This window comes from Nothobranchius furzeri, chromosome 3 (assembly GCF_043380555.1).
Source record: "Nothobranchius furzeri strain GRZ-AD chromosome 3, NfurGRZ-RIMD1, whole genome shotgun sequence".
In the NCBI taxonomy this organism is placed as follows: domain Eukaryota; kingdom Metazoa; phylum Chordata; class Actinopteri; order Cyprinodontiformes; family Nothobranchiidae; genus Nothobranchius; species Nothobranchius furzeri.
The window spans coordinates 77,310,979-77,332,304 of NC_091743.1; the positions used below are offsets into that span (position 1 = coordinate 77,310,979).

The 21,326-nt window shown below is 46.1% G+C and overlaps 2 protein-coding genes across 5 annotated transcripts in view; one reads left to right on the top strand and one right to left on the bottom strand.

Moving 5' to 3' along the window:
* amigo3 (adhesion molecule with Ig-like domain 3) overlaps positions 1-3,319 on the bottom strand; it is a 7,440-nt gene extending 4,121 nt beyond the window's left edge. Inside the window, exon 1 of the mRNA XM_054736913.2 lies at positions 1,721-3,319. Within this exon, the coding sequence (XP_054592888.1) occupies positions 1,721-3,124 (1,404 nt within the window). The 5' untranslated portion in view covers positions 3,125-3,319. The remainder of the gene's footprint in view (positions 1-1,720) is intronic.
* The window catches only part of LOC107384847 (E3 ubiquitin-protein ligase RNF123), a 117,302-nt gene that overhangs the window by 92,374 nt on the left and 3,602 nt on the right, over positions 1-21,326 (top strand). For all 4 annotated transcript variants that reach the window (XM_070549550.1, XM_070549549.1, XM_015958320.3 and 1 more), the window contains 2 exons: positions 8,396-8,601; positions 16,997-17,091. In XM_070549550.1, coding sequence (XP_070405651.1) covers positions 8,396-8,601; positions 16,997-17,091 — 301 coding nt within the window. The remainder of the gene's footprint in view (positions 1-8,395; positions 8,602-16,996; positions 17,092-21,326) is intronic.

Sequence of the window (21,326 nt, forward strand, 5' to 3'; positions counted from 1 at the left end):
AGCACTCATTCATCCTCGTCTCGTCGGACCCTCAGCTGGGAGTTTCTCTTGGTTTCAGGTTGGTTAACGAGTCTCACAAACCTGCATCACTAAAAATATCTTTATTTCCCCAAAAATGACTTCTGAGGCAGTTTTACTAAACTCTGGAACAGGAAATGTTCCTGCCCAGCAGCCTCATCAAGCTGAGACTGTAGGTCTGTCACAAAACCAGAACTTTGGTTCCTACTGATGATTCTGGAGTTCCTGGTTCCTCTGGTCCATCATGTCTTCATGTCCTCCACGAGACAGCTCTGATACCAAAACTTCTGACCAAAAGCACAAAGACCTGTCTTACATTTAGACAAAAACATCCTGATGACCCAAAAGCCTTCTGGGTAAATATTCTGTGTTGTGGTGAGGCCAGAGCAGAAACATCTGGGAGGAGAGTGTCCCGTTCCATCTGGAGTCAAACTAACCCTGAAGCAGCTGTGTGGTGGTCAGGGGCAGGACCTGCACCTGATGGAGAACATCCGACCTTTGACCTGAAACGCAGGTCATCTTTATCTGCTATGTGTTGATTTGAAACTGTAAAGTCACAAAACCAGAAAAAAAATCTGTTTGTTTACATATCTGAGTAATTGAGTAGCTTTGCTTTGTAAAGATCTGCTGTTAAAAAAGCACTTTCCCCATATTTGTTTGGGAAAATCATTTTTAAACCGCGTTAGCAGCTTCTGAACACCTGCATCAGATGTGAGCCGTTGTGTTTCGTGTCTGGCTGTGGTTGGACATGCTGGTCGTGGCTTAGCAGATGCATGCAGGTACAATAACCAGGCTGATGGTTAGATGATGCACATCTGGAGGTTTTATTAACACAAACACACAGACGGGACGGGCTGCAGTCGATGCAGTGGAGACAGAAAAATCACAAACATCTCGTCATCTTCACTGAGTCACGTCTGTCGAGGTTTCCTAAAGACCTCCAGCTGATGTTTCAGACATGTTCTGGTTTATTTATTTCCCCTCATCTGATGGATGATGACAGTAACACTTCCAGGGGAAAATGAAGGAAGGCTGATTCTATTTTTAGTTTCTAAAAGCTTTTCCTCTTTAGCTCATCTACTCTAAAGCGTCTCATTGTGACCGAGCGACACGCTGCATATTTGTTTGGATCTGTTTAACCGACACACGAACTCTGGAAGCTAAAAAATGGCGTTTTCTTTCTGGTCGAGACAAAAAGGCATTCATAGCAAATGTTTTAAAGGTACAAGCCGTGCTTAAAGGGACATTGTTAGCAGCGATTCATGCTCTCAGGTCCTGGTCTCCCCGTCTGGGATTTCAGGTCTGGACTTGCTTGGTTCTGCCTAGTCTACGGTCTGAGAGCTCGACCTGTCACAGTGAGCTGGTTCCTGGGCTCAGTGGTGGACCTGAGCTAACGGTCATCTGGACTCAGAATTGCACTTAGATTGGAGGGGGGTGGGTGAGGGAGGGAGGGAGGGAGGGGTAAGTTGTGCTCAGGTCTGCTGTGTGTTTGGTGGGTGGGTGAGGAAAGTGCCAGTTCATGTGAGTTCTGACTCTATGGCAACATGATGGGTGTGTCGGAGAATACGGATGTGTAGGAGGCCCTTTCTGCGGCCCTCTGCTGTAGCTCCGCCCTTAGTAGTGACCCTGGCCCCGCCCTCGGTCTGCCATTCTGCTGCTCTTTGATTGGTTCCAGAAACACCACATGTTTGTTGGTACTGACCTTGCGACCTGGACCCTCAGTGGTAGTTGGCGGGGTGGCAGAGAGGATGGAGGACTGGGCACTCCACGCCCCCCACGCCTCTTTCCCCTGACTCGGGTTGGTTGTGAGTGGGGGGCGGGGCTTAGGACAGGCAGGACAGCGGCAGGGTGTTAAGTACAGGTACATGAGGACCAGGACCAGGCTGACCACACAGCCCAGCAAGGTGGTGAACCCTGTGTTGAACTGCTCGTGGGCCTCGTCGTGGTGCAGCAGCACCGTCACGTTGACCTCTCGGGTTTCGTTCCGCTGCTCATCCTGAGCCATGCACAGGTAGATACCAGAATCCTGCTCTCGGGCCGCCAAGATCTCCAAGCTGCCATTTGCAAACATCTTCAGGGAGCCGTTGTTCCCCGGTGGTGCCACATACTCAAAGTTTGGTGCCAACCAGAAGAAGGTGATGCTGCTTCCTGACAGAGACGTGATGCAGTGCAGCAGCAGCTGTGCCCCCACCCTCACAGAGACACTGCTGTCCTGCTTCTTCACAGCATCGCTCATCAGCGTCTGGTTGCATTTGTCAAAGTAACGATTGTACAGAAAGAAGCGCATGGTGCCTCTCTTCATCCCGTAGACCAGACAGACATGCTCCTGTCTAAAGAAGTGGATGGAGCCAAATCCTTTCTGTTCCCAGAACCTGAACAGAGCGTACATGGAGCAGTCGCACTCCAGAGAGTTGTTGTGCAGGTAGAGTCCTTTCTGAACCAGCTGGGGCAGGTTTGTGATGTCCTCCAGTGGCAGTTTGGGCAACCGGTTGGAGGACAGGTCCAGCATGGACAGGTGAGGGTAGCTGTGGTTCTGGATGCTGAAGAAGGGGAAGTCCGTGAGACGGTTGTGACTGAGGTAGGCCTTGTGGAGATTGCTGAGACCAATCAGAGCACTGCTCTCCACATGCATGATCCGGTTGTTGAACAGCAGCAGTTCTTCCAGTCCAGAGAGATCCTGGAAATAATGCTGCTCAAGAACACGCAGCTGATTGGACGACAGGTCCAGGTGTCGGAGTAAAGAAGCTGAGGAGTTTCTGAAAGCTCCTGGCTGGATGCTAGTCAGTTGGTTGTGTGCTAAACGTAGCATCTCCAGTCGAGAAAGCCCTTCAAAGCTGCCATCCTCCAGCAGCACGATGCGGTTGTGGTTCAGGTCCAGCGTGACTGCGAAGACGGGCAGCATCGCCGGGACCTGATCCAGACCCAGCGCGGTGCAGCTGAGGATGTCTGAGGTGCACAGACACAGAGATGGGCAGGCGCTGGTCCGGACCAGACTCAGCTGAACACAGAACAACAGAACAACGACGGACAAGAGTGATGGTGCTCCTGGGGCTGAACATGACTCCGCCCCCTGCAAGAAACCAGTGTGACCAGCAGCAGCCAGCATGATGCCACCAGCACGTGCTCTGATCTCCCAGCTTTGGTCTGTCTTAGTGTAGAAGAGCTGGAGTTGTTTCTTCTCGTCTCACATGCTGCGAGTTCTGTGATTCATCCAATTTTCATTCCATCTGCTCAGCGTAAGCAGAACTGAACAGAACCAGGCTTCAGGCTCATCCTACCTTCTGGTGTCCTCCTGCATGAACCTTTCAGACCTTCTGCAGGGCACAAACAGTGTCAGTAACGTAGAGCCCCACTCCTTTGTCAGCTCCACTTGGTCCGACCCGGTTAATGCTGAATGCCTTGACCTGCCATGTGGAGAGGGGACGGCAACAAACGTCTGCTCAGTTCAGGAGGGGAGGTCTCGGTTGTAAAATCCAGAACCTGGGAACTTTAGTTTCTTTTATCCTGTTGATGTTGAAGATGCGTTTGAGTCCGGGTCTTCACTCCGTCTGCCCCGTCCCACCAGCCTAACGTTGCCTGAGTTGTACATCCACTCCCGTTTTCAGAGTCGGCATCTCGTCTGCAGCTGCTTCAGCTTCATCGTCTCTGTGTTGATGCTGCTGCATTTGTAAAATGCTCCCTGTGATGATGAGGCATCGAGCATCGACTCTGCTTCTCTTTAACTCATCATCAAGGCAGAGAGGAAAGTTCCTGTTGGTTTGGTCCAGATGTGAGCAGCTGTGTCTCTGCCTTCGTTTGTGAGCTCGCTGTCACGCTTCTGGTGCTTTCCCAGCTCCACCTCTCCTCTCCCTCTCTTCTACTCCGACTTAACCCACCTCCCCCTTCAGAACCTCCTCCTCTCACTGCTCTGCTCACTTCTGTCTCTTCCTGTTTGCCTCCTGCTCACACTTGCTTTCCACCCTCTCTGATGGCTTATGCTGCCACAGAAGGAGCGCTGTGAGGCTGATTTCACAGTCAATTTGATTGGCTGCAGAGGAACCGGGCTCAGACGCCTTCCCACCGTCTGATTTAGCTGTTCAGGACCAAGTTCACATCATGTTTGCACCATTTAAACAAGATGTGTGTCTTCAAAGCTGAAAGTGGAATGGATCTTTTACTGGAGGTGGACGTTTGAGTTAGCAGCAGCCTGTCCACTAGAACGCTCCTGATAATGTTCTGTCTGGTTGTCCTTCAGCAAATCAGACTCTTGGTTCTGGTTTCTGTTTCTGCCCTGATGCTCTGAGGTCTTTTTTGGTCCACCTAGATATTTGCAGCCTGTTTAGATTGTCCTGTCCAGCTGATGGGACATCGTGTTGTGCCTCGCTCCGTTTGGATGAAGGTGTAGAATCTCTTCTGCTCTCAGGTTTTTAGTCTGAAAGTCTCAGAAATCATTTTAAACAAACACATTCGATCTGAGGAGGTTTGGCTTGCTACACACACACACGCACACACACACACACACGCACACACAAAAGCATGCACACTTACACATGTGCACATGCACATGGGCACATACACACAGGCACATGCACACACGCACATGCACACACACGCATGCACACTTACACACGCGCAACATACACATACACACACGCACATAGACACACGCACATACGCACACGCATATAGACATACGCACACGCACACACATACGCACACGCACATAGACACACGCACATACGCACACGCATATACACATACGCACACGCACATACGCACACGCACACACATACGCACACGCATGCACACTTACACATGCGCAACATACACACAGGCACACACACATACGCACACACACACACACGCACATACACATACACACACACGCACATACACACACATGCACATACACACACATGCACATACACACACACATACGCACATACACACATACGTACATACGCACACGCACATACACACACACGCACATACACACACACGCACATACACATACGCACATGCACATACACACACAGGCACATACACATACGCACATGCACATACACACACACGCACATGCACATACACACACACACGCACATACACACACATGCACATACACACATACACACACGCACATACGCACACGCACATACGCACACGCACACACACATACGCACATGCACATACACACACACATACGCACATGCACATACACACACACATACGCACACGCACATACACATACACACACGCACATACACATACACACACGCATATGCGCACGCACAGATGCACACACATACACACACGCGCATACGCACATACACATACGCACATGCACATACGCGCACGCACATACACACACGCGCATACGCACATACACATACGCACATACACATACGCACATGCACATACGCGCACGCACATACGCGCACGCTCATATGCACACACTCATACGCACACGCACATACACACACGCACACACACACACACGCGCGCACACACACGCGCACGCACAAGCACACATACACACACGCACGCGCGTGCACACATACACACAACATAGTGAACTGATGTAGTTTAATGAGGTTTTCTTTTCCCCGTCAAGAGCACCTGGACATGGTCCGGGTTCCTCCAGGTCATCTGAGAGTTCTCTGGTCTTAAAAACCAGAGTTCCACTGAGTTGGTGGTGAGCTGATGACTCAGCAGCTGATGGTTTTAGTACTTTTATTCAACTGAAACCTGATTCTGGAGCAAACATAAGTTGAGACCTGCACCTCAGTGCAGCGCTTCTCCTCCACTCTCCTCCCTAACCTGCATCGCCATCATTGTTATGGACAGCAGTATCTCAGGAGGTAGAGCGAGTTGTCCAGTAATCGAAAGGTTGCAGGTTTGATCCTGGCTCCTGCCAGTGAATGCTGCTGTTGTGTCCTTGGAAAAGACACTTAACCTCCCTCTCATGCTGGTGGTGGTCAGGACGGGTGGTGCCTGTGCTCGACAGCCTGACCTATGTCAGTGTACCCCAGGGCAGCTGTGGCTACATAGTATCTCATCACCATCAGTGTGTGAATGTTTATGTGAATGGATGAACGATACACTGTAGCGTAAAGTGCTTTGGAGTCCTCTGACTCTGAAAGATGCTATACAATTGCAGGTCATTTATCATGTGTTTCAACTGGGGACGTCCCAATCAAGATTTGTGTCTTAGGATCAGGATTTTGCTCTGCAGGTTGTAATTATTAGAATATTCTATCAAATCCTCTGTTGATTAATGGAATATTCTGTTTAACAACATTTGAAGTGAAACCATATTGGGTCTGCTGCTAAAAATGTTAAATAATACAACAAAATTATGAGGCTGAAATGCAGACTTTTATTTTAAAAGGCCCAATATTGGTATTTACATTTAATACATATATTATGGGAAAAACTTGACCGACATTTTGTTATCATTTTATCTTTGCAATAATATCACTCATCTTAGTCTAAATGCCATTTCTAATTATGTCCTCATATGATCAGTAGAACTTAATGTAGGCCATTAAAGAGACAACGTGTAGTTTTTACTGATAATCGGGATTCCGGTCCGATAACGTGATTTCCAGTAAATGGGGTTCAGGTGGGAAGGCGAGTTCAACCATATGAAACAACAAACATGACTTTTTACATTCATCCTGAGAAAGAGGTTTTCAAGCGGAATAACAATGGCTCAGTTTTAAACTCAAATTCAGGGCAGCCCAGGAGTTCACACACCACACCCATAGCTGCTAGCTAACAGAGCATACTTGTCGCCTCGAGACTGGATGTGTTTTTGAAAGAACAGCAAAGGGAGTGTAATCGACACATGAAATGTGTGCAAACTGTGAAAAACGTAACCGCTCACCTGGAGGTTCTGACAGACGGCGTCATCTGCTGGATGAAAATGAATGTCTGGTGGGTTTTAGTGTTTGTGTCCTGCAGAACCAGACCCATTACCACTAAGAGACTGGATCAGTCCCCAAAATCAGCATAAATAAAACTTCCTCTGATGGTTAAATTTACCAGTCAGACGGAAATCGGGTCATTAAATGATAAAATGATCAATACCCAACATCTGTTCCCAGCTGCAGCAGCAGATTCTGAGTGTGTTTGCTGGCTGCTCCTGTGGGACTGATTATTCTGTCTGTTTGTTGACGCTGCAGTAATTTGTGTTTTCATCCAGTGATTAGCCTCGTCCGTGTAAACACTCGGCCCTTTTGTTGGCTTCTAATTAAACAGAAGCATGATGAAGTCATCTGTTGACCCAAAACCGTGCCGTGGCATTTTCCAACAGCTCGTCTCACGTTTGTTTGATTTGCTCTTCATCTTTTTTATCGTCTTTATCTCTGCATCACACACACACACACACACACACGCACGCACGCACGCACGCACACACACGCACGCACGCACGCACGCACGCACGCACGCACACACACACACACACACACACACACACACACACACACACACACACACACACACACACACAGAGGATCGCTCTGGTCTCCTGCTTTCTGTATTTGAGGTGAAACGTTTTGAACAAGTAAAAAAAACATTTATCTCTGTGATGATAAGTTGAACAGAAAACGCTGGTTCTGTTTGTCACAGCGGTCATTACAGCGCCACCTGCTGATCAAAAAACTTGCCAGTTGTTGACGGACTGAAGCTGAGATCAGGCAGACGTTGATACTAAACCTGATCAACAAACATCTGGGTTGTAAACGGAGAGCAAGCTCTCAGACAAAAAGGGCGAGAGAATTGGAAATGTGAGAATCGACTGTGCCACGATGAAAGAGTCATGCAGAAAAGCTGGACCGAGTGGCGCCGCAGGCCGAGACAGCACCCCTCCTCCTCCCGTGGGTTTCACTGACTTCTGTCAGAAAAAGATTCAGGTTAGGATCAGGTCTGAATCCATCTTTGTGTCACATGTCACTTCAGCCAATCACGGCTCAGCCACTAGATTCCCAACAGGAAGTGCTAACAGGTGGACTTTAGTGGGGCTTGTAAACTCTTTAATGTTTATAAAAACATCCAGATCCAGGTCAACGGAGAGTTGAGGGATTGATTTTGCTTCCAGCACCAGAGTGTTTCATGCAGAACTGGACCAGAACCTTTCACACGTCTAAAAGCTGCATCACTTCTGCACCTGGGGGTTCTGAGGAACCGCTGCTACCTCCTGGGTCAGATATCAGGGTGGTTCTGACCAAGAGCGGAACCGGGTCAGCCCGGTGCTGGTTTAGACGGTAAACAAACAGGAGCAGAACCAGTTTGTCTGCTGGTTATTCTCATCAGACCAGTTTGGGTCTTTACGGAGTTTAAAACTGGATCTGTTCCCTAATGAGGTAAATGTCCTCCTCTTCCTGTCTCCTTGCAGAACGTCTCGAGCTGCCTCTGTGCTCCTCTCTGACCCGTGTTTCCAGCTCCACTCCATACAGCACCTTCTGGGAGAACCTGGAGACTCCTCCAGACCGTCAGCCATCCCTTCCCGCCCTGCGGTCGGGTCTTTGGGTTCCTCTGTGGCTCCTTCAGCTGCCGGGAACTCGGCTTCTACAGAACGGAAACACTTCTCCCTGCATGCATGTGAGTTTGCAAAAGTTCTGATTCAAATGAGTTAGGAAAGACTAGCTAGGGCTGCATTCTATTTCTGCTACTCTGCATGCTCAAATGGAATGCAGCCCTCATGATTTCACAGGTTACTCCCTCTACTCCTACAAGTTACAATATGTGCTGTGGGGTGTGCGTTCCTGTTCTGCTGTTTGGTCAGACGGACTCGGCATCCAGACCCGGTTCTGGTCCAAGTTGATGTCATAATGAGGGTTCATCATAAAGCATGTTTACCTCTAACAGCAGTGTTGTTGACTAGCTTACATCAGCATCTTCAGCTCGTGTAACACTGCTGTTTCCGTTTGAATATTTAATAAAAATAAAAAATCTTCACCAAAATTAGCCGCGATCAAACTAACAGGAAAAGTATAATTTAAAACCCAAATATCTGAAATAGAATCAGCTTTTATTTGTTTATGTTGAGGGAGCGTTTCTCTTTGCAGCCTGATGTTAAATCATTTACTCATCTCCCCACAATCCCTCACACACACACACACACACACACACACACACACACACACACACACACACACACACACTAACACACACACACACACACACACACACACTCACACGCACGCACGCACGCACGCACGCACACACGCTTGAGTCGTTGTTTAGACTGGAAGCTTCAGCCTCTTGCTGCTGAAACACCTGCGGGCCGTCACCTGTGGATCAGGTGTTGATGTTGTGTCTCAGTCTGGTTCTGTTTATTCCTGCTGCCAGTCCAGGCAGATAGGGGAGAGGTGAGGGGTGGCACGTTCGCCACGGCACCCTTCTCTGTTGCCATGGAAACATATGCAGTTTCCATGACCACCCTGTGTGGCATTATCCGGAGGATTTGTGGAAGTCAAACAGCTCTGCTGTCTAGCAGTGACAAGGTACATGTGGATCTGGAGAGACAGAGAAACCCTGAACAAGCATTTCTAACACTCCAGGTCCAGCTCAGAACCCGCTCCAGTTCTGGATGATTTCTGTTGGACTCCAGGAGTTCCTGAATATCATCATTGGGCTGTGAGGTTGATGAGGATATTGATGATGATGAAGAGCTGCAGGAGGGAACTCTGCTCGGTTCCACGGACCCGTGTGCTGCTGTAGCTCAATGATTTGAAACAGATTTTGAAATCATAACAGCAGCTGGGTCTGGTTCTGATGAGTGTGGACCCACTCAGAACACACTTCACAGCTCATTATTGGTTCTTGGGTCTGAAGCACGCTGTCGAACCTGTCAGAATCTCCTCGACCCAGCAACAGGAATAAGAACTTAATAAATTGCATTTCTTGATGAAATGCTGTTTGAATGCTGATCGCTGAATGACTTGAGCTGCTTAAGCACTGAAGTAAAGCTGAACTGAGCTAAAATGCCTTTAAATGTTAACCAGTGATCCATTCCGTTTTTCCATGCGTTCCTGGAGCACCTACAGCATTCAAACAAAGAAAAACGGGATCACTTCAGTTTGAATGCTGCCTATTAGGGCTGCAACAAACGATTATTTGGATAATCGATTAATCGGATGGGGTCTCGACACGATTAATCGATTAATCGGATTACATGGGGAAATTTTTAAAAACTACTAGGGAAACTTTATTTCTCTCCTTCCTTCACTTTATTTAACACAACATTATTAGAAAACAGTTCAATAGCAGGAAAAACAACATGCCATCACCTAAATTGTCTTATAAGGTGTATAGACAGAGACCCTAAGCTACATCTATCTGTGACCTAAAATGCTTGGTCCAAGTTAAACAGCTTAAGGGCAATTCTCATCTGTTTTGTTTGATCTCATCTGTTGACATTTATTTTAAATGTAATTAGACATAGGCTGTGAATTAATCAAAATTGATCACAATTTCCAAAAATGACTGAAAAAATACCAAATAAAACAAAAGTAAATGAATGCCATCCTCCTTGCGATGATGCCCTGGGCAACTGCCATAAAGTCACATCAAGAAATGCTGCTGATCATTCCAATGATCCCAAATAGACTCACATTAGGCCACATGAAAGCAACTGAACCCAAAAATATATTAACCAGTATATAACTGCACTCTCACACAACACGCCTGCAGCAACAGTTAGGACTCCTCCCTCCCTTTTAAAAGCGTTTTTGCTTCTGAGGACATTGTGGTTGTAAAACCACATGCTAGTAGTCTGGCCCCGGTGTAATCAACCAGTTTCTGCGGGAATGTGACGGCGGAACCAGGGCCAGATTAACACTTTGTTGTACCCTGGGCAACAATATTCAAGGGCTCCATCATCACGACCCGAGGATCACCATAATGTGGTCACATACAGAATATTTTACTGTAATATGCAGTAAATATACTCAATACTTGAATGCCTGACAACACGTAACCCGCCTAGAGTAACCTTTGACCCACCTCGTGTGGACTGACCAATGAGGAGAGGGTCTTAACTTGAGGCCCTCTCTTCATTGGTCAGTCTGCATGAGACTGACTCTCAACTGACGTTCAGTCGTAGGCAGCGAAGCGTCTCTGTGCAGTGCAAAAGCCCGGGTGGACAGTTTGTTTAATGTAGGGTGACCATATTTCCATTTCCAAACAAGAGGACAGGGGATCTGTGCCTATGACGTCACATTATGGCAACGCCACACAAACCATGTTGGGACCCATTTTTTGTAAGAACTAAATTAATATCAGATTCTGCCAATTAAAGGGCTCTAAAACAGTTCATATGTAAATATTTTGCATATTTAATGCAAAATCTAATTTTTCTGCTTTAGTGCTGCAACAAGGTTTTATTAATAAGAAATTATTATACCTTTTGTTTTACTACAGCATCAGTAAGCTTCCTGTGCACAGATTATTAAGGATGTTTGTTTCAGCTGTGAGATTAGACGATAGGATCAATGAAAAAATAAGTTGTCACACACTCCATGGAAACTTTCAGAGAATCCACAAATAGTGGCTTTCAAATGGTTTTGTTACTTTTTGCAAGTTTATAAAAGCAGCAGATGAGACAGCATGTCTGATAATTTAGTTTTTCATCTGATAATATTAGAACATGTCAGTAATTTCTGAGGGGCTTTTATAAACACCGTATAACTAATACTTCTGGAGAGGGTATGAATTACACAGAGGCTTCTGGGGAGCCCAGTTATTGGGGGGGGGGGGGGGGGGGGCATTTTGCCTTGGCCCCCAAAATGTCTTGAAACGGCCCTGGGTGTGTGACTGAGTTTTGAAGGTGATCTGAATTGTATCAGATGTATAAATATGACATGTGTATAACTTATTGTTTTTTACTGGTAAAAACGTGTAGTGGAGATAAATCTACCTACATTTTACTTTTCAACACTTTGTTTTGTTTTCTTGTTTTTATTTAACTATTTTCCTGTCCTGTCTGTCTCTCATCTTCCTGCATCTCCTCTTAATTCTCCAGAAAATCTGTTGCCTGGATTCTTACCTTTTCACCTCATCAGTTACTTTTGAGCAGATCAAAGGGATCTCCTGACCGAAAAGCTCAGAGCGCGTTTTCGATGCTGCGTGAGGTGACATCACCACAGCACAGGTGATGAGCTCCGTAGTAGCGAGCTTCAGGCACAAATAAGACAGAAAATAGAGAACATGTGCGGACATGAACAATCATGTGCTAATTATAGTTTTTTGGTTGCGCCACTTTGAGAATGGACCGTGCGCTGGAAGCAGCTGCCTGGATCGCTGTGCAACAATGTGGAACCGGTTCGCAGCAGCGCAAGTCTGCCGGCTCTCCCTCATGCTGATCTGCCGGTACCGGCTCTCCCTTGCGCTGATCTGCCGGCTCTCCCTCGCGCTGATCTGACTTGCTCTGGTCTGCGCGCAACGGCGGGCGGGAAGGGGGGGCGCTTTTGGAAGAGTTGTGCGACACAACGAATCGATGACGCAATTCGTTGCCAACGCTTTTAGTAATCGATTTTCATCGAATTTATCGATTCGTTGTTGCAGCCCTACTGCCTATAAAATGTTTGTGTCGCTGATCCAAAGAAGCTGTACGCAAATCCAATGACAAAACTTAAAAGGAACAAAATACGGATTAAAAATATCTTATTACTCATTAAACTGAGAAGTAAGTGAATCTAGGTGGTGTCTGATTTTAGTACCATCAGACACCAGATCAAAGGTAAATTCTGCTGCAGTGTTTATATTCTTTTACATGTCACCTGACCTTTGCCCTTTAAGGAAGTCAGCTGATGTTCATTTAACAGATTAAATCCCTTGATCAGTCAGCTGGTTTTTCTTTTTCCTCATTAAGGAATCAGAACCACAGAACAGGAGCTCTGGACCTCTGTATTTGTTTCTGGCCAGAGACGAGCTTTTAAACTTCAGGTTCTGACGCAAGTTATGCTGTTTTTCCACTGACATCATTACTTACTGTGTGAAAATAATTAGTGGATGAGGAAGACCGTGGAGATCTCCAATGATGCAGTTCACCTGTTCTACCACTAGATGCTGTTTGTTCGCATGGTCAGAGCAGTCCTGATGTTTAGAAACATTTCCACACAATGCGCAAAACCGTTGGGAGTTCGCACAGATGTGTTCGTAAGTACGGTTGATAACTGAGGGCCCTGGACTGGACACCGCTGAGCAAGATGAAACAAACAAAAGAACTCAGAAACAAACTGAGGACTGAAGTCAAACATTTCTCTCCGTGTGTTTTAAGTCTTTCAGACTGGGTACGAAGACTTTTTTACTGAAGCAGATCCACTCAAGCGGCTCATTAATGCTCCGCAGTAACAACGCTTTCAAGTTAAGCTGAACATTGTGTTAAAGCTTCAGCGGGTCGATCCAAAGCTTCAGCACCAGAGCCTGCACCCATCAGCTGATTCCATTTCAGTCACACATCAGCGTCTCCAGACATAAAACCTGACGCTCCCTCATGCTCAACACAACAACATTCCATCAGCAGAAATAAAAACGGATCAGATCTCCATAGAAAGCATCTGGAGCTAAAGTTCTTCAGAAAACTTCAGCATATTGTTGTAATCAACAAAAATCTAATTTTTCATTAATGTTTTTTATCATCCCTCAGGTTTAATTGGACTTTAACAAAATACAATAAAACAGTAAAACTAGCTAATGGAGTTCCTTATGATGTTACGTGTAGGAGAGGTTCCACCAGCAGAACCTCGGAGACGTGAACCGGACCCCAGATGGTTTCTGGTAAAAGCATCAGCCTTTCTGTCTGGAGATCTTATTCTTTTACAGTCTGTTCCTCCCAGCAGGAGCTTCCAGTGTAACTGTGCTAAAAGTCAGCTTTTAGACACATACACACACATACACACACATACACACACACACACACACACACACACACACACACACACACACACACACACACACACACACACACACACACACACACACACACACACACACACACACACACCATCCATGAGGATGCAGTGATCACAATCACTCAGACATGGCAACAGTCCAACAAGCCAATAATACAGCTCGGAGCAGAAACAGGATCTACCCAGTGTGTGTGTGTGTGTGTGTGTGTGTGTGTGTGTGGGGGGGGGGGGGGTAAATGGACCGACAAATCGAAGGCTGTCTAACGGGTGGGGTGGGGTGATAAAAGAGGTGAGGTGTGTCCACAAATGTCTAAACTGATGAGGCATCTCTGATCTCCTTCTTGGGTCCTTGATGATCGTTTTGTGGTTTTTGTGATGGACTGGTGACACCTGTCCAGGTGTGGATCCACCTCAGCCACTGTCTTCGGGAGACAACTGCACCTCTGGCACCAGATGGAATATCGACAAAAATATAGACGTCCCACTTAGTTTATACACTTGTGATACTTGGGGTTAGGGACCCATTTAGAGTCGATTTTATTCTCGTGCAGAAATCTTTGAGGTTCAGGCAAGTTTTGCGCCGTTAAGTGTAGAGAAGCATCCTCACCACCAGCTCCCGATCATCATAATGCGCACATATGAATATCAAACATGTTTGATATTTTTTCCATCCCTGGTGAGGATATCACACTTTTGAAGCAGCGCTGGGACACAAATGAACCAGAGCCGATCACACAGCTCGTGTACCAACATGTCTGCCCACCTGTTTCCATGTCGCACCCACGTCTCTTTTGATTTTTACACTTTTCTCCACAAACAATGACAAGGAATGTCAAGCGAGCATGCCTGCTGTGTTTGTGAAATAACAACACATTGTTTTACTCCCTTGAATGTCTGATGTGTTAAAACTGCTATTTTTATCACGTGTTGCTAGCACACGATCAGTGTGAGCAAGCGGGTCTCCTCCGAACACTTGAGTCGTACCGCGTGAGATCATGACTCACTCTGCGAGGAAATTGTTCAGTTTGAGATGGAGCTGAATGTGACGACAGAAAAGTTGCACAGCGTAAGCCCGGCTTTAGATCTGTGCTGAACTGGGCCTGATGTTGGGTTGGCTGGCCTGCCTTAAACGTAATCCCAAAACATCTGCAGCTGCTGTGCTCTCGGGGTTCTTGCAACCAGCATGAACTAAAATATCTTACATTTCCTGCCTAAAACCCCTAAATGTTGCCCTTGGATCTGGGGTACCCCAGCGATCCCTGAGCACCATCATGCAGCTGTTTCTGATGCATCATTTAATTGATTATTGCCTCCATCTGGCCACTCAGGTGTGTTTTAGTCCACCACAGGTGGCGCTGGTGCTCCACAGAAAAAACGCAGTGCCGCTGGATAGCAGTACCAGGGCGACGGTGGCACAGGAGTTGAGTTCTCGCCCCGTTATCAGAAGGTTGCAAGTTCGAGCCCCGCTTAGTTTGTCACTGTCGTTGTGTCCTTGGGCAAGACACTTAACCCTTCCTTCCCTGCTGCTCTGTGCTCGGCAGCCTTGCCTCTGTCAGTGCGCCCCAGGACAGCTGTGGCTACACGTAGCTCATCAGCACCAGCATGTGAATGGGTGAATGACTGATTGTGTTGTTAAGTGCCTGGGGGGGGGGGGGTTCCGGGACTCTAGAAGGCGCTATATTAAACGCCAGTATAGCATTTCCCGTGTCTCTACATCTCTCACAAGTACCTCGATTTCAGTCTCAATGAAATGACATGCAGCAGACTTGCTTAGGACCAGGATGGCTCTAAAGTGTCTGACAAGTCAGTGACTTGACACAATCTGCTGGGTTCTGGTTCCTTAATGAGCTACATAAATGAGCTGAATCGAAGTGTAGAATATAACAAGTGTTGTTCCATGAAGTTTTGACTGTTTATGGCAGGAAGCAGGTGTGTAGGAGACGTTTCTAGGACAGCTGTGGTTTAGAAAGCAGAAGCTGCTCACGCATGCGGTAGTTTGCATAAGTTATTTGTTTTTTGCTGAGCTAAAGTAGTTTTAGACAATTTAATAAATGAGGTCCTAGAACTTCTGAAGCTCTGCGGTCGATGACACGAGGGAAAGTGAAGCTTTTAACGCTGACCTACAAGTCCAGCATTCCAACACGGACCGACCCCTGTTCCCGCTCCCTCCATTGTGGCCGTAGAGTGGACTCTTAGCGTCGGCTTTGGGTTCCTCCTCACTCCTCAGCTCCAGAACCACTGTTGCAGCATGATGTCACCATGTAGGGGTTGAGCCCTGTCAGGCAAACTGGACTCCTTTAATAAAGAACTTTAGTTTCATTTATATCAAACCGGGGAGCCCGTCCAGCACACTGAAGGAGCCGTTTCCTGCTTGTTACCATGGTGACGGCTGGTTCGTTTTCTCGCTAACATCCGGCTGCTCATCAAAAATCTAAATCTTATTTGTGATTCACCTGAAAACCAAAAGCTGTGATGTTTGGTGGCACTGTGGAACACCAAGGGTTCGTGTTTAAAGGTCATATCTCAGCTGTTTGTGTGGTTCCGTGTCCCTCTGGTCTATATTTGGACCTTCAGCTGTAACAGGATCTGAAGGGTTCCCCAGATTTGGTGTCTCCTGCATCAGACCTCAGATCGGCTTGTTTGTTTGGACCAAACCTTCGTTTTAAAATGTCAGGATGTTATTCTAGAACCAGAGGAACGAGTCTCAGGGACGTTTTAGAGGATTTTAGTCACCATCTTTCTGTTAAACTTTTTTATTTCTTGCACCTGATAGTTTAGATTGTTGTTGAGCTCTGACCTTTGACCTCTGATTCACTAAGCTCTTAAAATCAACGAGTTCAACACAAAAAGCAAGTTTTGCAAACAAAGTTGTTTTAATTCTTAAGCTGAATCTTTAAAACAGGAAGTTGACTCTAAAAGAGCCGATAAACAAAGATGAGTCCCACAGACGATCAGCTGAAGGCCTCAGGTCGGCTTAGGTAGAAGCTTTTGATGGAACCCACCTTCTGACCACCAGAACAGGTTCTTCATGTCAACAATCAGAGGAACCAGACTCAGGAAATCTTTCTTTTTGCCAACAGACACGGACTACATCAGCGAGGAGGAGAAGCAGAAGGTGGAGGTGATGCTGGCCTTTCTGACGGAGGAGTCCAAACAGGCTGCAGCCTCCACAGCTGTGAGTACATCTGGTTTCCCCACCAGAACCAGACGCTGCTTCTGAAGCCGTGTTTAGAACAAAACCAGAGCAGGAACGTTTAAAGTTAGGATTCCAGACTCAGGGCCTCCTAAAGCACAGGAAGTAGGGCTGCACAATATATCGAAAAATTATCGTCATCGCGATAACAGGACGTGCAATAGGCCCATCGCAAAAACGGCGATAAATGTTTGGTTCAAACATTTCCATCCGTGTCATACATCAGCTTTTTGTAAACCAGCTCTGTTTTTTATGTGGAAGTATTATTTGACCAATCAAATGTAGTCCTTCTGATATGCGGCCAATCAGATGGTTCCGTTCACTGTTCCGTTCACCCGCCCCCTACATAGACCCTTTTGGAAAGCAACACCCGAACAGGGTTTGCGGCGCTGTTCCCTTGTTCGTCATGCTGGCTCAGAGCAATGAACACATTTTGTGCTGATGTCAGCGCTGCTTTCAAACGTGACGTGACTCCGCTCGATGTCGTTAATCATTTTTACCGGGCTGACTCCGACACGTGCCGGTGAACCAACCCACCTTCATGTCGCTAGTGTTAGCCCCAGGCTCCGGTTAGCTTCCAGCTAAAAGGCTACAGCTCTCTCCTCCCAGTCCCACCCTGCTAAAGAGGGCCTGGAAAAGTTCCCCCACACATCAAAGTGATTTTTCCTTTATGAGCTTTTATAACCTTGTTAATCAGGATAGTTGATTTGCTGCTGCACATAAGCTGTCAGTCAGAAGCTCTGCTAGCCGGTTATCTTAGTTCAATTTGTTAGCTTGTTATCAGAATCATAGTTGCAGTTTCATCATCTGAGCTGCTTTTTAAGATCCAGGTAAACTTGTTCAATTTGGGGTTAAAACCAAACGTTTTCAATATTTTCCATGTAGTTTTTTTTTTGCCAGTTCCTCTTCTGAAAGGTAGACAATTGTTTTTCTCTTTCCCTCAGAAAATTTTAATATTCTCCTAGTTTGGCCCAGCACAGTTCACTTCCCAATTACAGCAACAGCCTTATATCATAACCACATAAATGGAGAAAATGTTCAGTAGCAATGAGAGAATTTGCTGTTGCATTAAGTGATGTTAACTATTATTTAACATTTAAAGTAATTTTCAGATTTTTTTTTATTTACACAAAAAACCCTGGTAAGGGATGTTTTTCTGTATTTGGAGCATCAGAAAAAGTTTTATGGTGGAGGTGATGTTTTAAAGTCACTGAGAAACTGCATGCATGCAGTTTGTTGTTTTGCTGCTGATACAGTAGCAGGTGCAGCTGCATATTTTTGCAATAAAAATGTTATGTTGTAATGGAATTCATGCATTAGTTTTTGTTTGCTTTGAACCCAGAGCAGACGTCACATGCCAGACATCAACACTGCATACTTTAGTATTTGTTCATTTATCGTGAGTAATATCGATATCGCAATATTAAGCACTGTTATCGAATATCGCAGTTTTTCCTAATATCGTGCAGCCCTAGAAGGTTCTAAACATCATTAGAAGTTCTGTACTGGACTGCTGGTTCTGATCATCATAATGTGGTCAGTGGGAAGTGAAGAAAGTTCTGGATGTCAGACCTAAAGAGCAGTAAAACCACAAACACTAATGGATCCATCATCCTCTCACTTCAGCCCAGGCTTGGTTCTGTTTCATCACAGCTGACAGAACGGGTCCAGAAGAGTATCAGACCTCCTCTAGTAGGAACATCAGAACTCTGTGGACCCGGTTGGCTCTTTACACAACCCAGGTGGCAGGTTTATTTATACAACTCTGAACACGAGCAGCAGATCACACGCGTGTCTACAGAAGTGTCTGCTTCATCTTCTATGTGTCAGAAGATCTAGACTGAAGTCAGAACCAGCAGCAGCTGATCCCAGAGCTGCCTGCCACCTTCAGCTGCTTCATTTCGGTTAAATCATCCGACTGTTTGAAAAGCTGCTGGCCTGCAGGCTGATGGCTCCTTCCTCTTGAGTTTCCATGGACACACACACACACACACACACACACACACACACACACGCTGGCTGACCAGCTCATGTTTGCTTGTGATCACCCAGACAACAGGTAGCGATGTCAGGGCAACCAGATACAGAGCTGAAAGCACCAAAGAGGGCAGTGAGAATGGTGTGTGTGTGAACATCTCAGGACGAAGCTGCACCCGTCTCACCCTGATGCTGTTGGGTTTTTAGGAGTTTGGGTCTGTGTGATGTTGGTGGCTCTCCTTGGGCTGATCAGACACAAACAGAACCAGAACCAAGGTCTCTGACTGGCCTGCAGTGAGAACATCCAGCTGTGACATGAGCCGACCTGCTGGGTCTGACCCCCCACTGGTACAAACATGTCACTCACCTGGGACTATTTTATAAAAGCAGCCTGACGTCCAGTGTTGGTGGCCTTTACTGGTCCATCAGAAACTTTGCAGCTGTGGACTTGTCTCTAAAACCACACATGAGAGGGGGTTTGGAAATGGTTGTTGTCAGTACCTCTTCCAGAAAAGGGAGGAGCCTACAGGTGGACTACAGCTTATGCAGACGTGATTTAAAGGTCAGGGACTGCTAGGCAGTGGTAGGTGAGTGTAGCGAGACAGAATTGGATCGGTAATCTGAAGGATGAAAGTGCAGAGCGGAGGACCAGGAGGTGGAACTGATAAAAGAAGAGTGCTGAGAGGTTTTCAGAGAGGAGGTCCTAGATACCTGGACAGGTGTGTCACCTGGAAGGAGAAGTAGGCAAGGAGACTTAAAGAGCACCTTCCACGTTAAACACGTGTTGAAGTCCTAATATTGTAACAGGTCTAAACTTTATATTTTCATTAAAAGGTGCTATTTAGGCTCTACTGCCTCATCTGTCAAAACAGGGATCATTTAAACGGTGACAGACGAGGTGCTGAAGCGTGGGAACTTCCTAGTGCACACAGACTGGGAAACACTAACTGGTAGAGCATTTTTTATTTAAATGTATTTAGACAAACTCGTCCCGGCGTATTACATCAAACAAGTTTCTAAGGTAGTGAAATCATAATCGCTGCTACTTTCCCACTCCGAGTACACCGCTATGTTGGCTTCCTGTTTACTAAATGCAAGCACTGGTCTAAAACGGTCATGTGAGAGCCGCTTTACTACTTAAGCTCAAAAGAAAGTAGTCCCACATTAAACCAGCAGTCAGGTCTGCTTTAGAAGAATTTACTTTTGAAATCAGTACAAATGTACTACTTGTATGAATCAGACAGCTAGTTGCCACAAGAGGTGGGAACGAGAAGAAACTAAAACAAAATACGTAGAGGTGACATGGAGCGCTGCACTGTTACCGCTTCACTGCCATATTGGATGGGGTTCTCACTCCAAAACCTAATCGGAGTCGAGGCTGAGTGAGCAACTACAGTACCTGTTTTGGTGCAGTGTATGTTTTCAACAGTACTATTGAAAACAGATTATGTGGGATTACTACTGACTTTTCTAGCCCAATGAATGCACTGGGGGCGACTGGTGACCCATCCAACATGGCGGCCCGCAGTTACAGCAGCGCCGATGGAAAGCCCCAGCTCATGTCCCAAAAAGAAAATCACCATTTGGACCTAGAAAACTGAGACTGGTGTTTAGAGTAGGGCCTGACCGATATGCTTTTTTTGGGGCCGATACCGATATAAAACTTTTAACAAAGGCCGATAGCCGATATAATGGCCGATAAATCTCCCTCACATAAAAAAGAAATAAAAATTTCTTAAGCTTAAACCCTTTATTCTCTGCCTTTTTGATGCAACTTAATTCTCTATTACACACCAAATAACTGTCTCAATAACTCACTAGGGGTTCCAAGTAATGCAAATAAAATTTATTTGGCAGGTCTCAAAAACAACAGAACACACAGCATAAATCTAACATTCAAGTTTTTCTTGTAAACTGTGGTTTCCACAAATACATTTTAACTTAAAGGAACATTCCACCACTCAGTAAAAGTGTGTCTTGTTAAGATTCCCCAGAGTTGGACAAGTCAGATAAAGCATTTTATAACCAGCCCAATATGATCTGGCAACAGTTGCTTTTCTTAGTTTAGCATAAAACAATGTAAGTGAATTCACACACATTGTAGTGAATGCAAGCCTTCCCTTCCATTGCTTTATGCTAAAACAGCTGGTTACAACATGTTTTTTCTGTCTTGGCTAACTCTGGGGAATCTAACAACACACACAAGTTTAGGTACAGAAGATCCCTATAAGAATATTAAA